The sequence below is a fragment of the Limanda limanda genome, chromosome 8 (genome assembly GCF_963576545.1).
Source record: "Limanda limanda chromosome 8, fLimLim1.1, whole genome shotgun sequence".
Taxonomy (NCBI): domain Eukaryota; kingdom Metazoa; phylum Chordata; class Actinopteri; order Pleuronectiformes; family Pleuronectidae; genus Limanda; species Limanda limanda.
Window position 1 is genome coordinate 21,112,910 of NC_083643.1, and position 12,537 is coordinate 21,125,446.

The following is a 12,537-nucleotide window of genomic DNA, read 5'->3' on the forward strand; positions in this document are numbered from 1 at the left end:
TGCCATTCATTCTTCAACAAATATTTTGTATTTTATGTTTTTTATTAACGTATTCAGCCTGCATGCTATCCAATCATGTATCAGGAGGTTGGATTAACATTCACTCACATAACTCCCTCTGTTAATTTTAATATAGTAGTTTATCTATATTATGAAGGAACAGAACATTATTTATGCCACAAATTTTGATAACATTTGAATCTTTATATATGGAAAAATGGTAACACAAAAAGAGTTGATAATTTCTCTGATGGGATTATACAACCTAACTTATTGAAAATAATAAATCCATTAAAACTAAATAATAATAACAATGTTTTATTAACCAACCATATAAACTAAATAGATAATATACACCACTTTACCCTAAGATGGTTCATGTCTTGTCACTACAAGATAGATGAGCTATTTAAAGACCAACATGACTGGAGTAAACTTGAGGTTTTGGGGCCCTGGAGATCCGAGGCCCCTGGAGATCTGTACAGTTCCCGCCTTTACTTTTCACTGTTGCCAATCCATGAGCTCTATCTCCACAATATGTTTTACCTGTAGGAGGCGCTAAACACACACTTTAAATTAAACCCTTCGCGTTCTCTGTGTTTGTCCCCTCGCTGGTGGCCGTAGTCATTGGGGAAACATGGCTTCTCACAGTAGTAAAGTATTTCTGTGCTTAGCTAGAGCTCATGTCCGTGGACCTGGACTTCAGGGAACTCTGAACAGAGTCACGTACTCTACGGCTCCGTCTGTAAACCGTGCTGCTGGAAACAGAGGTGAGTTGTACTGTGGCTACACACGGAGGCTGACGCTAATTCACAGGCTACATGCTAAGCTACCTGGAGGAGGTGCTGTCAGGCTGTCACCAAGGTCTGCTGGGCAGCTGCCTGCTGTCCTCTGTAACATGTACATGTACAGGAAAAATAACTGCAGTGACCAGTCTCCTGCATGTTTCCACTGGTCCATCATTACATCATCTGGCTGAACTCAACGTAGTCAACCGATCACCAAAATAAAGGTTGATTAACCTGGATGAGATCAAATCTGCTTTCTGTTAAATTTAGAGTTCTATATAATGTATTATTACAGAAACACATCAACCGAGGCATAGTCTCTAGAGAAGGGGGCAATCTCATGTGTGTATATGGTCAGAAAATAGTCAGAAAGGTCCATTGCAGGTTTTAAACCTCAATGTGGCATGGACTTGTCTGTTGTGTCTATAGTTAGACAACACATGCTGATTAAAAAGCTCATAAATTAAGTTAAGTAGCACTTATATGACACCTACTTGTATCACTTGTTTGTCTTTTTTTGAAGTAAATTTGACTTACTTGATTCCTGCTGTTCTGGGTGTTTACCCTCATGGTTGAATGCACTTATTGGAAGTTGCTTTGGATAAAAGCATCACCTAATTTTAGTGTAATGTTAAAGCTGCATTAAGGGGATACTTGGCAAATTTGTGTGAAAAGACTTAATGACAATAAGACTAAACAAGTTATCTTCCAGCTCCAATTTACCATATACATAACACCAATGAGCTTAGAAAAGCCAACATTACTTCAAATTGTAGAATACACCTGTCATACGCATCAAGCTTACTCTGTGATTGAGTGAGTGTATTGTTGTAAATACAAATAATTACAAAGAGAATCCTGAGCAAAAGGTGTATTACTGTTACTGTGTTACTCTTTGGACTGTTTCACAGTAATGAAACTGAGTGTGTTGCTAAACTGGAAATCTAATTGTTTGTCCTCCAGACAGAGGCGGTAAAGGACCCTTTGTCAGAAAACCCAGGAGAGAAGTAAGTGTGTCTGTTTTTCAATGTTGAATCTAACAAAAAGAATGCATGTTTGACATATTTAGCGACGTGAATTTATTTGTATAGTGTATCATCGTAGAAACACAGAAAAATCATAAAAAATCATAAAAGTACAGATCAAAACCAAAGAAAACATTATAAATGGTAAAACTTTAAAACAATTTGAAATGTATGTAGTTAATATGTGGAAAATAAATATGAAATTGAATGAAATCCCTTGGCAAGATGATTATAATGGTATCGTGATATGATGAATATAGTTGTCATGAGGCTTATCTATGTAATCTGTGCTGTGGGGCATCAGGCCGGGGAGCCCAGGACAGAGAAGATGTCGGTGGATCAGGACTGGACTGCAGTTTATCCATCAGCTACGCCCTTCAGATCCAACACTGTTCCCCTGCCTGTGAGGATGGGCTACCCCGTGAAGAGAGGCGTTCCTCCAGAGAAGAAAGGCAACCTGGAGCTCATCAAGGTCAGCCATCTTTACTGTACACCAGACCGTAATGTAATCATCTCAAGACAAGAAAGAGGTGCTCTCTGTGTAGAAAACAAAATCAAATTTAAAATATACAAGGTATATGATACTTTTTTTGGTGATATGTCTTAATGGTGATGGTTGAGGTGCTGTAAACAAGAAAACATGTGATTTTCACAGATGAATTTCTACGTAATGTCCTGCGTCCATGCTCTACCACGGCACCATCCCGCGCCTGAATGTTCCAACATTTTTGTTGTTGTGGTTAACGCATCCGACCAAAACAATGTCCTACTGCTTTTCAGCCCATGTCCGAAAACGGATTATGTCAAATATCTGTGCATCTTAGCATTTACCTATTTGTATTCACTATGTCCAGCTGAGTTAAAGTAACAGGCCGGTGGCTCCTGCAGCTGAGCTCTTCTCCCTGTGCTGCATGGCTCTGATGGCCCTGTTTCTGTGCCCGGATTACTGAGCTGCTGTGTCCAGACACCAGCTGCTCCATCTGGACCTGAGCCACTTGCAGATCCGCTACTTTCACCGGCCACAGCTGGAACTCTGCCGTGCAGTGTGACACCATTGATATCAATCTCTCGCTCTGCCACGAAGGGCCACACTACTGCTCATCCCCACATCTATTTCCTCACATTAATCTGTGTTATGTTTTAAGTCATACGTTATAGATGTTAAGCCTGTAGTGTCAGCTATGTGAAGTATATCTCAATGTTGGTATAGAACATATGATATAACTGTGTTATATAATATCTACTAAAAAGATGAAAAAGATCAATTTTGTTCTCCACTTTGTTTACCAAGTCACTGAAAAGCAGTTCTTTTTGAAACTCAATATTTAGACCATAGCAAGACCATTTTGCTTTATAAAATTGATTCTAAGATTTTAAAATGTCTTTAATATTTTAGTTTTCATGACGTGAATAGTTTTGCATTTTAACATCACAAAACCTCTTTTTCATAATCTCTTTCAGATACCCAACTTTCTGCATTTGACACCAGCGGCCATCAAGAAACATTGTGAAGCTCTGAAACGTAAGTTGCTCATTTAACTGTATTGAGAAAAAATATTTCTTAATTTATTGCACTGGTCAGAAGCAGTTAGAATATATATACGATTATTTACTTTAAAACAAGTGTATAAGCTTCATAAACTGTGTCAAACTGTCTCTCTCTCATCAGCGTTCTGTACCGAGTGGCCGTCGGCCTTGGACACAGACGCCAAATGTGACGAGCACTTCCCTGTTAAGGTGGAAAGCACAGACTACCTGTCTGCTGGTCTGACGGTTAGAAACCCTGCAGCTCGCATTGTTCATCTCAAAGTGAGTTATTTTTAAAAAGTTTGCTGGTTGTTTTTACACCACCTGTATAAATGTTTTATTTATTTCTCAAGGATATTGGATTTATACAGGGTTTTGTAAATATAGAGGAAGCCAAGTATGGAGAAACCAGACATGTAAAATGAGATTAGAGATTTACAGGGATGTATAATCACCATCTGACATAATGTCCCTGTTACTTATCTAGAGAGACACCCATTGTCCATTGACCTTAAACCTTAGAAATAATGCCATGATGACAAGAGCTTAGTCGGAGAGAATTATTTTACATATAAGCATGTTCTGAGACTTTTGGTGTTGTTGTAATGGTTGTAGCTGCTTGTTTTTTTTAAGGAATTTTCTTCTTCTTTTGTTTCCAACTTGATATTTTCACAGAATAATGAAACCAAACATTTGAACTTTGACACATTTGTTGAGACATTTTTAATATTTCTTTTAATCCCCCCCCCCCCCATCACCAATAATCCATAGAGATGCGGTCTCCCTCACAGACCAGAGCCATGCATGTAAACACATAGGGACATGTTAAAACCACAGTCTGTTGGGAAATGATGCATTCAAGTACCGTGAAAGAATTTAGTCAAGGTCATCAAATAACACAAGAGTTAAAAACACGGTGTTATCCTTATTTATTTTGTATTATAAAGGTCAAAACAATTTCCATAGTGGCTGAAAAGTCCCTTTTCCAGCAAACAAATTTGTTTCTGTTTTATTTTATTCTATGTTGCCTATTAGGTTTTCAATGAGTGAATTTGAATTCTGTTTTAATTTCTTGGATCTGCATGTTTACATGAATTAATAGAAAATGTGTAATTTGTATCATTAATCAGCAGCCATCTGCTGCACTGACACACTGCCTTAGATTAAATTAGTAAAGTAGGAAGTACGAACTATTCAGACATTAATCCTTGTGGATTAGACTGAAAAATAGATTGGAGTCTGAAGAGTAAATCTGACACAGGTCAATAAGCGGAACAAACTTCTAGTTACATTTTAATAAAAATTGATTGTTTCCTTTAGTTGTTAGGATCATTGATTTAGATGGTGTCAGGTTTGACCCAGAAAAAACACAGCAGACTTTAACTCTACTGTCTGTCCACCTCTACACTACCACTGCTGTGTTGTCAGAGCACAAAGCTTAGAGGACGGAAAACATGCACAAATATACATTGCATTAACTACAAAAGCATTGTGTTGCATTTTATACATTATATAAGTCAAAGCCATTACAAACAATGTAATCATGGCATAATCTGTTTTGCATGTATGGTATCTGCAAGGGGCTTAGGGCTTGTTCCGGACCACAGCACGGAATGCCTAGATTTCATGTGCAATAAGTATATGAAGAGACTTGAGTACAACACTTTTGCATCTTTTGCCGATCCCACAGTTACTCGAATAAAAATAGATTGTAGATATAGTTGATGTGTCACAGTGCAAGGTTTTTGGTAACATTTTTGTTGTGGCTCTATTTTCATTATTGATGTAATATAGAAGCAATGTGGAAATTAGATGATTATTGAATAAAATATCCATCAAAGAAATTTGAGATAACAAGCACGTTTTGAAAGGGCACCCCACCAGTGGTTACAAATATAAAATCCATTTTATTGATTGTGTATGTAAGAGATACTGTGAGATACAGCCAAAAGGGACAGTTCAGAATTAAGTCACTTCTGCATGAATCTTGTCTCGTGTTATCTTTACATCCTGATAATGTGTCCATCCCGAAGACGCTTGCCTTTATAATCAAATTATAATTCTCATGTCATTTCCTTCACAGATAAAGATGTCCAGTTTGAATCTCGACGACCACGCACGCAAGAAAATGCTCAAACTTGTTGGGAAGAGATACTGCAAAGCCTCTGACGTGCTCACCATCTCAACTGACAGGTAAACACTGCTTCCTTCAATATAAAGTTCATTAAAGAGCCTGAGCGATCCTGGATTTCTGTGGGCAGTTAAAAACATCTATGTTTTGGCCTTGATCTTGATCTTTTCCTAAAGGCACCTATCAGACAATAAGTTCATGTGATGGCTCAATATCGACGTATAAAATCCCCTAGTTTAAAACTCTAAACCTTGAAGTGAAAAAATAAATACTTATGTCTTCTATTGTATTTTCCTTCCCCTCTATCTGCCAGCTGTCCACTGAGGAAACAGAATTTGGAATATGCCACATACCTGCTGACTGTCCTTTACCACGAGTCGTGGGTGAGTAGGAAAGATTTGGTCATTTTTTCTCTTTGTACGTTTCTGTTCTGACTGAACATCGAGCAGACACATCCATTACCGGGGAGGGAAAAACCGTCCCTCTCTAAACCTGCAGCAGTTGCCCGAGTCATTAAGTGTCGGTTTAGTCTAAAAGTGGGACTATTTGATCCAGACCATTTAAAGATCCACCAGGAGTTAGCTGTGACACCTGTTCTCTTTCGTCCAAGTTCTCTTGTGACTGTGGCCTTTTCCTCAGCCTCCCCTTTTCTTTACCGACCTTTCATCGTCTTTCAACAAGTATCCATTCATTTAAAAGTCTATTGCTCCCTGGCTTAACTTGTACTTGTACAGCTTTATTGTACCCTTTTGAGGAGATCATGTGCAGGACAATGGCCAATCTCATGATCTCATACACTGCAGCTTGAGTTTTGTATATATATATAATTTATTGTAATTAATCAATGTGGCCCCAGAGGTACAGTGTGTCATCCATTAACCAGCATGGTGGCCGAAAGTGTTCTTGAATAAGACACTGTACCCCCAACTGCCCCTGAAGTGAATGTGACTTGTAGAATAAGAACTGTGGTCGATATAAAAAGACAACAAAAGCACTATATATATGCAGTCCATTTATTGTGGAGATTTTTTTATGGACAAGCTGTAATTTCACAAGGTAGAGTTGGCATTAGTGCTCTTTATTTTTCATTCCTTCATCTTTGACATTTGCTTCCTGCTGGTGCCATGGCACTGTACCTTTTACCAGGGGAACTCTGGTCCATCATGCTCTGAGATCTGAAAGGCCCATTGGAGCGGTATCAAGAGTTGAATGGGCAAACGGATGGCAAACAGCAGCATAGTCCAGTTGTCATTTCCCCACAGATGAGTAGAAAACAGCCTCCCTATCAGGTGTTGCCTCCGATACTCATTTACATTAGGCCGAACAATCCCACAGAGAAGAAATCAACCAAAGAAATCTGCTACCAGGTCATTAGTCATCAGGTGGGCGCTGATCGCATAATATTGCAGCCAGCCACATAAAAGAAAATGACTCTACCCAGATTACATATAGTGAAACCTCTGTCTTTAGTGTTTCCAGTCATGGCTTAGTCACATTTAAAGAGAATCTTTCAACTGGTAAAGGTGTCCGAGCCAGGAGGCAGAACACTGTCCGCTGCCCTTTCGGACACACAATGGAAGGCACAGTCCTTGTCCAGCAGGCTTGTGGAAGCTGTTGTAACGCTAGCCCACAAAGAGTCCAATTGTTTGCAGTCACTGAGGTGATTTTATCTCCCCACTCAGGGAGATGGACCTTCCCTGATAAATCCAGTGCGTTCTAATCCAGGCCAGCGTTGCGGCTGACTGCTCAAAGGTGCCTCCAACATGCACAAACATTTACCACTAGAGGCACTGCATCTGCTGTCGTGCCTTCGTGGCCAACACCTGTACCGTTCCCTTTCTGAAAATCTAGACGTTATCTGGCAGGCACATGAAGTCAATCAACAATTTGTCTCCTGGCATGTTATCAGATGTCTTTAGACTAAAATACTTAGTGATGGAGGCATTTCCCTCTCAAAATCAAATGTTTTAACCACTGATCCTTTATTCCAGCAAGTCGCACAACACATGTTTTGATCTAAAACTATACTCAGTTTTCATTATTTCAAAAGGAAGCCACTGATCTATACCCAAGTGTTGAGCGCTTCACTCACTCGGCTCCAGACAGGATGTTATGCGGATCAGATACAGTATGTATAGCGGTAATGATGGTCATTAACCTCAAACACCTGGAGGGCAGCAGAGCTCGGGCTCAGCCTCTGCCCTTCTTTAAGCTGCTGCACAATGGAGCCCGTTGTTCTGCACGGAATGTGATGTTAGCAAGACAGGCAGCGGACAGACCACTACATATGGAGAAATACTATCTCTGTGAGAGGAGCATCAAAGAAGAGGTGGGCCAAGGACCATCTGTTGCCATACATTGTTCCCAACTAGAGGTCTGGCCTTAGCCTCAAACATTAATGTCTGGACATTTTGCCATTTTGGAGTTGGCCTTTCACTTATAAAGAACGCAGCAGGTGACTGTCGGGTCAGATGTGTTCACATCAACAGGAGAATGTCCATAACATTCAGGCAAAGCATCAGCACTTATCAACGAAGCTCTTGAATCTTGTCTTTCCAAGTTGACATGTTCATCTGCGTCTTCTGTGTATGGCACCTTTTTTCCATCCTGTGATGTTTCTATTCATTTAGCTGGTTTTAAGTTTTGCGTCCGTAGCAGGTTAGAAACGTCATCAATATGTCCACACACTTACAGTGTATCCTCCAGACAATATCCTGCTGTGTTCTCACACTCACAGTGTACCCTCCAGATAATTTGTGGAGACTCGTCTGAGTTCAGTGCATGTCTGCTACAGACGACACCGTTTTCAATCAAGTTGGGTAAATTGTCTATCTGCATGTAAAAGGTAAAAGATGATCTGTTTTTGTCATTCTCCAGAAAACAGAAGCCTGGGAGGCTGAGAAGACTGTGGCAGACATGGAGGAATACAGCTGGGAGGGCAGCCAGTCCCAGAGGAATATCTTGGATACGCTAGTGCGCATGAAGGTGGCCGGGGAAGGAGAGGGCGAGGAGGTGCGAGAGCAACTGCTGGGAAGAAGAGAGGTGCAGGAGTATAAGGACTCGGTCGAGAGGCTGAAGAATGAAGGAGACAGCGAGATCACCATGCTTCAGTACAAAGATGCCGTCAAGAAAGTATTCAACCTGTGATGCAGATTTATCTAATAGTGAATTTACATGGAAACAGTGACCAAGGGCAACAGGGAACCTGTGACAGGATCAACCAAACATTTTAGACTCCATCATCTACCTGTAACACAAAGATGACAGTAGATCATTACTATTCCATTATACATCAGGATATTTCAGCCTAATTTCTCGACTGAACATTCAAATCATGTGAGGGATGCTGTCCGTCTTACAAAAATAAAAGTGATGAATGCTAATGCTGATGATTGTTCTGTGAAGTTCATGTGGAAGGTGGGTGAAGCTTAAGCCCCAGTCCGTCACTTTGTGGCCCAACTTGAGTCAAACTTCAGGAGCGGGACCCCAAGGGAAAGGATGCGTTCAGCAGCACGCTGTTAAGAAGTGCCGCACCCTTCTTAAAGAGCGTTGGTCTCTGGTCGTACCCTTCTAGGACGGCAGAAACCCAATCCACTGAGATGCGCTCAGCGGCAGGAGGGTTAACCACAGAAGGCCAAAAGGCAAAAACTCAACTCCACAAAGAACATCAAGTCACTGACGATCCGAACAACACTTTGAATTGTAGCAGGGTTTTTTCTGCCTGGAAGTGCCCTCGGTTTAATCAACTGGCAAATGTCCTCGAGGGTTTGGCATCACGAGCAGTTAAAACTCACTGGAGTGCATCGAAATATAGGTCAGCCAAATGTACATCATATCATCTTGCTTAAGGCAAATTGCTGTGGTAGAATACATCGGCTGAATTTGCGTCACTCGGTTAAAAGTGAAACCAAAGATCATGACAACTATGATTTTGGTAATCTAAGCCATAAACTACCTGCCAGTTCAGTTTAAATACATAGTATTAGCCTCACAGCCTCAACTTACAGCAACTACATGTCCTTCTCTATCTGCTTAAAATAAAGCCTTCATTGTTTTTAAATAATCAAGTATGCAAAAACTAATAAGTAATAGTACAAATTTAACTTATATAAAATGTCTTGGTTCTGGATGTATTCTCTCAATACTTTACTGTAAACAAAACAGAAATCTGAGTTCTCTCTCAGGAACTCTCTCTGACCAGCACGTACTTAATCAGACGCATGGAGCCTCTCCTCCCTCTCCATGACGTCCGATAGCGGCCCATCCTCCTCCTGTGAGCCCTCCAGCTCCCCACCAGCAGGATGGAGCAGCAGCAGCTCAGCAGCACTGTGATGCAGATGGCCACCGCCACCAGTAAGGTGTGAGCAGCTACGTGCCACCCAGGTCCCAACTCCTCCAAAGGGACCTCTGCGCTGACTCCTTGGCCTCCATCACCGCCTGCAGTGTGGTTCCTCCCCAGAGGGCCCTTGCTCTCTGTGTTGCCCACAAGGCCTGTGGTGGTTGGAGGGCTGGTCGCCGACCGAGAGGAAGTGGTGGTGTGACGCTGGGTAAGGGCGGATGTAGAGGGCTGAGCAGTAGTGGTGGAAAGGATAGAAGTCATCTCAGGATTTAGGGTGGCATCTGTCATGGATGGAGGAGGTGCAGTAAAGCTGGGTGCAGGATAATTGGTGGAGGTGGTTGGGGCTGTTGTTTGCGCATGGTTCTGCTGGTCTGTTATAAGAGCAGGTGAAGTGGAGGACAGTGTGGTTGTTGTTGTGGGAGCCACTGTAGCCTGACTGGTGCTCCGCAGGGTGGTGGTGGTGGTGGTGGTGGTGGTGAGCCCTCTACGTGCTGTGGTGGGCCGTGTACCTATGGGTGCAGGCGTCAGAGGCAGGACAGCGGGTGGGGGTGGGGGCGGGTGTATGAACTGGCGTTTGTCTGAGGGCAGGGGTTCAGAGACGTTGGCTCGACTGTAGTGGTGCGGCAACACACGCACATTGGAGGTGAAGTACTTTCCAAACACCAACAGGTCAGGATCCACCCCTAAGACATGAAGAGGTTTTTATTTTGACACACTACCTTTTCTAGATGTAGATGTTTAATATTTTCATTATCAAAATGAATCCACTTTACTCTCCTAAGAATGTAGTTATGTACTTAAACAAATGTTAAAACAATTACTATTAGTAGTTTTAGTGGATCAGAGTGGCAAAACAAGTATTCGGATCATCCTCTTTAAAAACGTAGCAATGTTGCAGCCAAAAATACTACAGTTAAAATCTTACATAACTACAAGTATTTGTGGAAAAATGTACTTTCAAGTATCAGAGGTAAATGTATATGCAATCGCACAGTAATTGACCACTATCAGTGCACCAGTACATTATTACGTTTGTATGTAGTATAGTTACATTTTTTTTTTAAATAGATTTTATATTAGCTTCCTTAATGTTTCTATTAATATTGTATTCATTGGTCTCTACAGCTGAGTATTTAACTCTTAACCTTTTAATTCAAGTTTTGTCAATCACCTGTAAAGCACTCTGAATTGCATTTGATTTGTTTGATCGATTATATATTGTAGGATTTTTACTGATGCTTTTGAGAGTTAATTCCTGTACTTAGTCAAAGTGGTAAGTATTTCAACAGATATTTACAGCATGAGCCCATGTTTTGATAATTTTCAAAGTAAGAAATAACTGTAGCTGCTACATAATAGGAGCAGATCAAAAAAGTTACGTATTTCCATCTGATATCTTGTGGAATGGATATAAAGTGGCAGAAAATAGGACGTTGCCTACAAGTATAGTTCAAAAATAGTTCTTATAAGTTCCCCATTAAATGTACAACTTACTTTCTGCTACTGATAGTCTACAGGTTGTGTAAGGGGGGAATTAGCATCTTATGGTCAAAAATATAAACACGTATCTTTTCTTTATAGGCACCAGTTTTAGTCCCCTGCATTTACGGTGAAGTGATCTTAAATAAACGGAGGCTGTATGAACGGATACATTTGAATATCAGCAACTGAACAAACTCACCTTTAGTGACATTGTACAGAACAACGTTGCCCCCGTGGCTCAGGATACAGCTCTCCAGCGTGGGACAGTGCAGGTGGAAGCAGTTCACGTTTTCTGGAGAAGTATCATAGTGGAATATGGCCAGATTACAGGAGACTGTGGGAGGACAGATGCTCATCACGATGGGGAGAGTGTGTGGAGGATCAATACCGTTACAAATGAAGGAAAAAAGGGAAACTAACACCAATGTTATACTCACAGTTTCTGGTGAGGCAGCAGGTGCGGCTGCATTTGAGCGCCGTCTCCTCCTGGTAGTGCTCCAGCAGCTGCGCTCCTCTGCGCTGAGACTCCTCGATGTCGATGAAAATACCCGGGAAGCGTCGGATCCAGCAGTTCTTATAATAAGACGTCGGCGAGCACCTGGACTCCGTGTGGCACGCCACGCTCAGAACCGTCAGCAAGCCCCATGCCACGTTCATTGCGCGCGATGTGAGTCACAGCATGTTAGAGGACAATGTGAGCAGAGCATCGACATGTTGGGGAGGCTGGTCAGCTGCTGTGTGAAAGTGGAGCCAGTGTGGTCTGGTGTTACTGGGACCAGTTGCTCATACAGGTGAGTCACAGTTAGGCACCTGGAGGAGGAGACCCAGCCGTGCGTAAAGTGTCCACGCTGCAGCGGTGCGCACTTTATTGCTCTGAGATTCTGCTCCGTGTTGACATGTTTGCATCACATATAGGTTCATTGAGAGTTTTTGAAGATTAGTTAGCTGCACTTTAACGATGTCCACCTCCTGTTTTGAGACTATACACTGTTTGGCTTGTGACTAGGGTTGCAAAAGGGCGGAAAGTTAAGCTCGGGAATTTTCAAAAAAAAACGGAAATTAAAAGCTGAGCGATAAAAACATCATTCAAAACTCTATTTTTAAGATGTATGGAATGCAGCACACGCTGCACGTTGAATTGCAACCCTCCACTGTGCATTCTTCCATCACATGCACAGATAATTCCCAGCATCCTGCTCACTACAGCAGGGCTATTGAGGCCTGCTGTAGTGTGCAGGACTAGTC

General features: G+C 41.6%; 2 protein-coding genes across 2 annotated transcripts; one reads left to right on the forward strand and one right to left on the reverse strand.

Annotated features, from left to right (window-relative positions):
- Positions 1-621: 621 nt before the first annotated feature.
- mrps35 (mitochondrial ribosomal protein S35) lies at positions 622-8,854 on the forward strand. The gene is made up of 8 exons (XM_061076383.1): positions 622-770; positions 1,752-1,795; positions 2,118-2,285; positions 3,275-3,335; positions 3,483-3,622; positions 5,424-5,533; positions 5,785-5,854; positions 8,349-8,854. The coding sequence occupies exons 1-8, from the start codon at positions 638-640 to the stop codon at positions 8,616-8,618; spliced, it is 996 nt and encodes a 331-aa protein (XP_060932366.1). The 5' UTR covers positions 622-637; the 3' UTR covers positions 8,619-8,854.
- A 797-nt stretch (positions 8,855-9,651) lies between these two features.
- LOC133008984 (MANSC domain-containing protein 4-like) lies at positions 9,652-11,949 on the reverse strand. Its single transcript, XM_061076378.1, has 3 exons — positions 11,730-11,949; positions 11,492-11,626; positions 9,652-10,493 (listed from the first exon to the last, which is right to left on the reverse strand). The coding sequence occupies exons 1-3, from the start codon at positions 11,947-11,949 to the stop codon at positions 9,652-9,654; spliced, it is 1,197 nt and encodes a 398-aa protein (XP_060932361.1).
- Positions 11,950-12,537: the final 588 nt, after the last annotated feature.

Excerpts from the sequence above, each read along its gene's own strand:
- mrps35 (XM_061076383.1), top strand. The coding sequence starts at position 638 with ATGGCTTCTCACAGTAGTAAAGTATTTCTGTGCTTAGCTAGAGCTCAT. Across the intron at positions 1,796-2,117 it reads TCAGAAAACCCAGGAGAGAA|GCCGGGGAGCCCAGGACAGA; the intron begins GTAAGTGTGTCT and ends GTGGGGCATCAG. Across the intron at positions 5,855-8,348 it reads TCCTTTACCACGAGTCGTGG|AAAACAGAAGCCTGGGAGGC; the intron begins GTGAGTAGGAAA and ends GTCATTCTCCAG.
- LOC133008984 (XM_061076378.1), bottom strand. The coding sequence starts at position 11,949 with ATGAACGTGGCATGGGGCTTGCTGACGGTTCTGAGCGTGGCGTGCCAC. Across the intron at positions 11,627-11,729 it reads CTGCTGCCTCACCAGAAACT|TCTCCTGTAATCTGGCCATA; the intron begins GTGAGTATAACA and ends GTCCTCCCACAG. Across the intron at positions 10,494-11,491 it reads TCTGTACAATGTCACTAAAG|GGGTGGATCCTGACCTGTTG; the intron begins GTGAGTTTGTTC and ends TTCATGTCTTAG.